The sequence below is a fragment of the Eurypyga helias genome, unplaced genomic scaffold (genome assembly GCF_000690775.1).
Source record: "Eurypyga helias isolate BGI_N326 unplaced genomic scaffold, ASM69077v1 scaffold19264, whole genome shotgun sequence".
NCBI lineage: Eukaryota > Metazoa > Chordata > Aves > Eurypygiformes > Eurypygidae > Eurypyga > Eurypyga helias.
The window spans coordinates 1,675-2,399 of NW_010244543.1; the positions used below are offsets into that span (position 1 = coordinate 1,675).

General features: G+C 65.9%; 1 protein-coding gene across 1 annotated transcript in view; it reads left to right on the forward strand.

Annotated features, from left to right (window-relative positions):
* The window catches only part of ABCB6 (ATP-binding cassette, sub-family B (MDR/TAP), member 6 (Langereis blood group)), a gene marked incomplete at both ends in the record, with an annotated part of 2,316 nt that extends 1,598 nt beyond the window's left edge, over positions 1-718 (forward strand). Inside the window, 2 exons of the mRNA XM_010149805.1 lie at positions 149-323; positions 603-718. Of these exons, the coding sequence (XP_010148107.1) occupies positions 149-323; positions 603-718 (291 nt within the window). The remainder of the gene's footprint in view (positions 1-148; positions 324-602) is intronic.
* Positions 719-725: the final 7 nt, after the last annotated feature.

The following is a 725-nucleotide window of genomic DNA, read 5'->3' on the forward strand; positions in this document are numbered from 1 at the left end:
GAGGGAGGTCCGGCCGAGCCTGTGGTCCAGGGGGACCTTGGAGCAGACACCCTGTGAGGAGCAGGGTGTTGGGCTCACTGCTGAGGGGTAGGATTGGGTTTTGGGGGGAGTTGTGTGTCTGGCTGAGCCCTCCCCCTCCCCTCCCCAGGTGAAGCAGGCATCGCTGCGTGCTCACATCGGGGTGGTGCCCCAGGACACGGTGCTCTTCAACGACACCATCGCCGACAACATCCGCTACGGACGGATCCTGGCCACCGACCAGGAGGTGCAGGAGGCAGCCCGAGCTGCTGACATCCACGACCGCATCCTTTCCTTCCCCGATGGTGAGACCCCCGTGGTCTCCTCCCTGCTGTCGCCGGGTCCCCCATGACCTTGTAGATGCCCTTGCAGGTGTCCTTGGGTGACATCCCCCATGGTGACATCCCTCATGGGGACACCTGCAGGCCCTGTGCCTTGCTCTGCCTCTCCCTGCCATCCCTAAGCTGGGCAGGGATGGGCTGAGGCGGCCGCGTGGTCCCGGCGGGACCCCACCCCAGGCAGCAGAACCCTGGTCCCCATCCCTAAGGCGCTGGCACAGCACGTTCCCGCCCTTGTTCCTGCAGGATACAACACCCAGGTGGGGGAGCGGGGGCTGAAGCTGAGCGGGGGGGAGAAGCAGCGCGTCGCCATCGCACGCACCATCCTCAAGGGTCCCCGCATCATCCTGCTGGATGAGGTAACGGCAG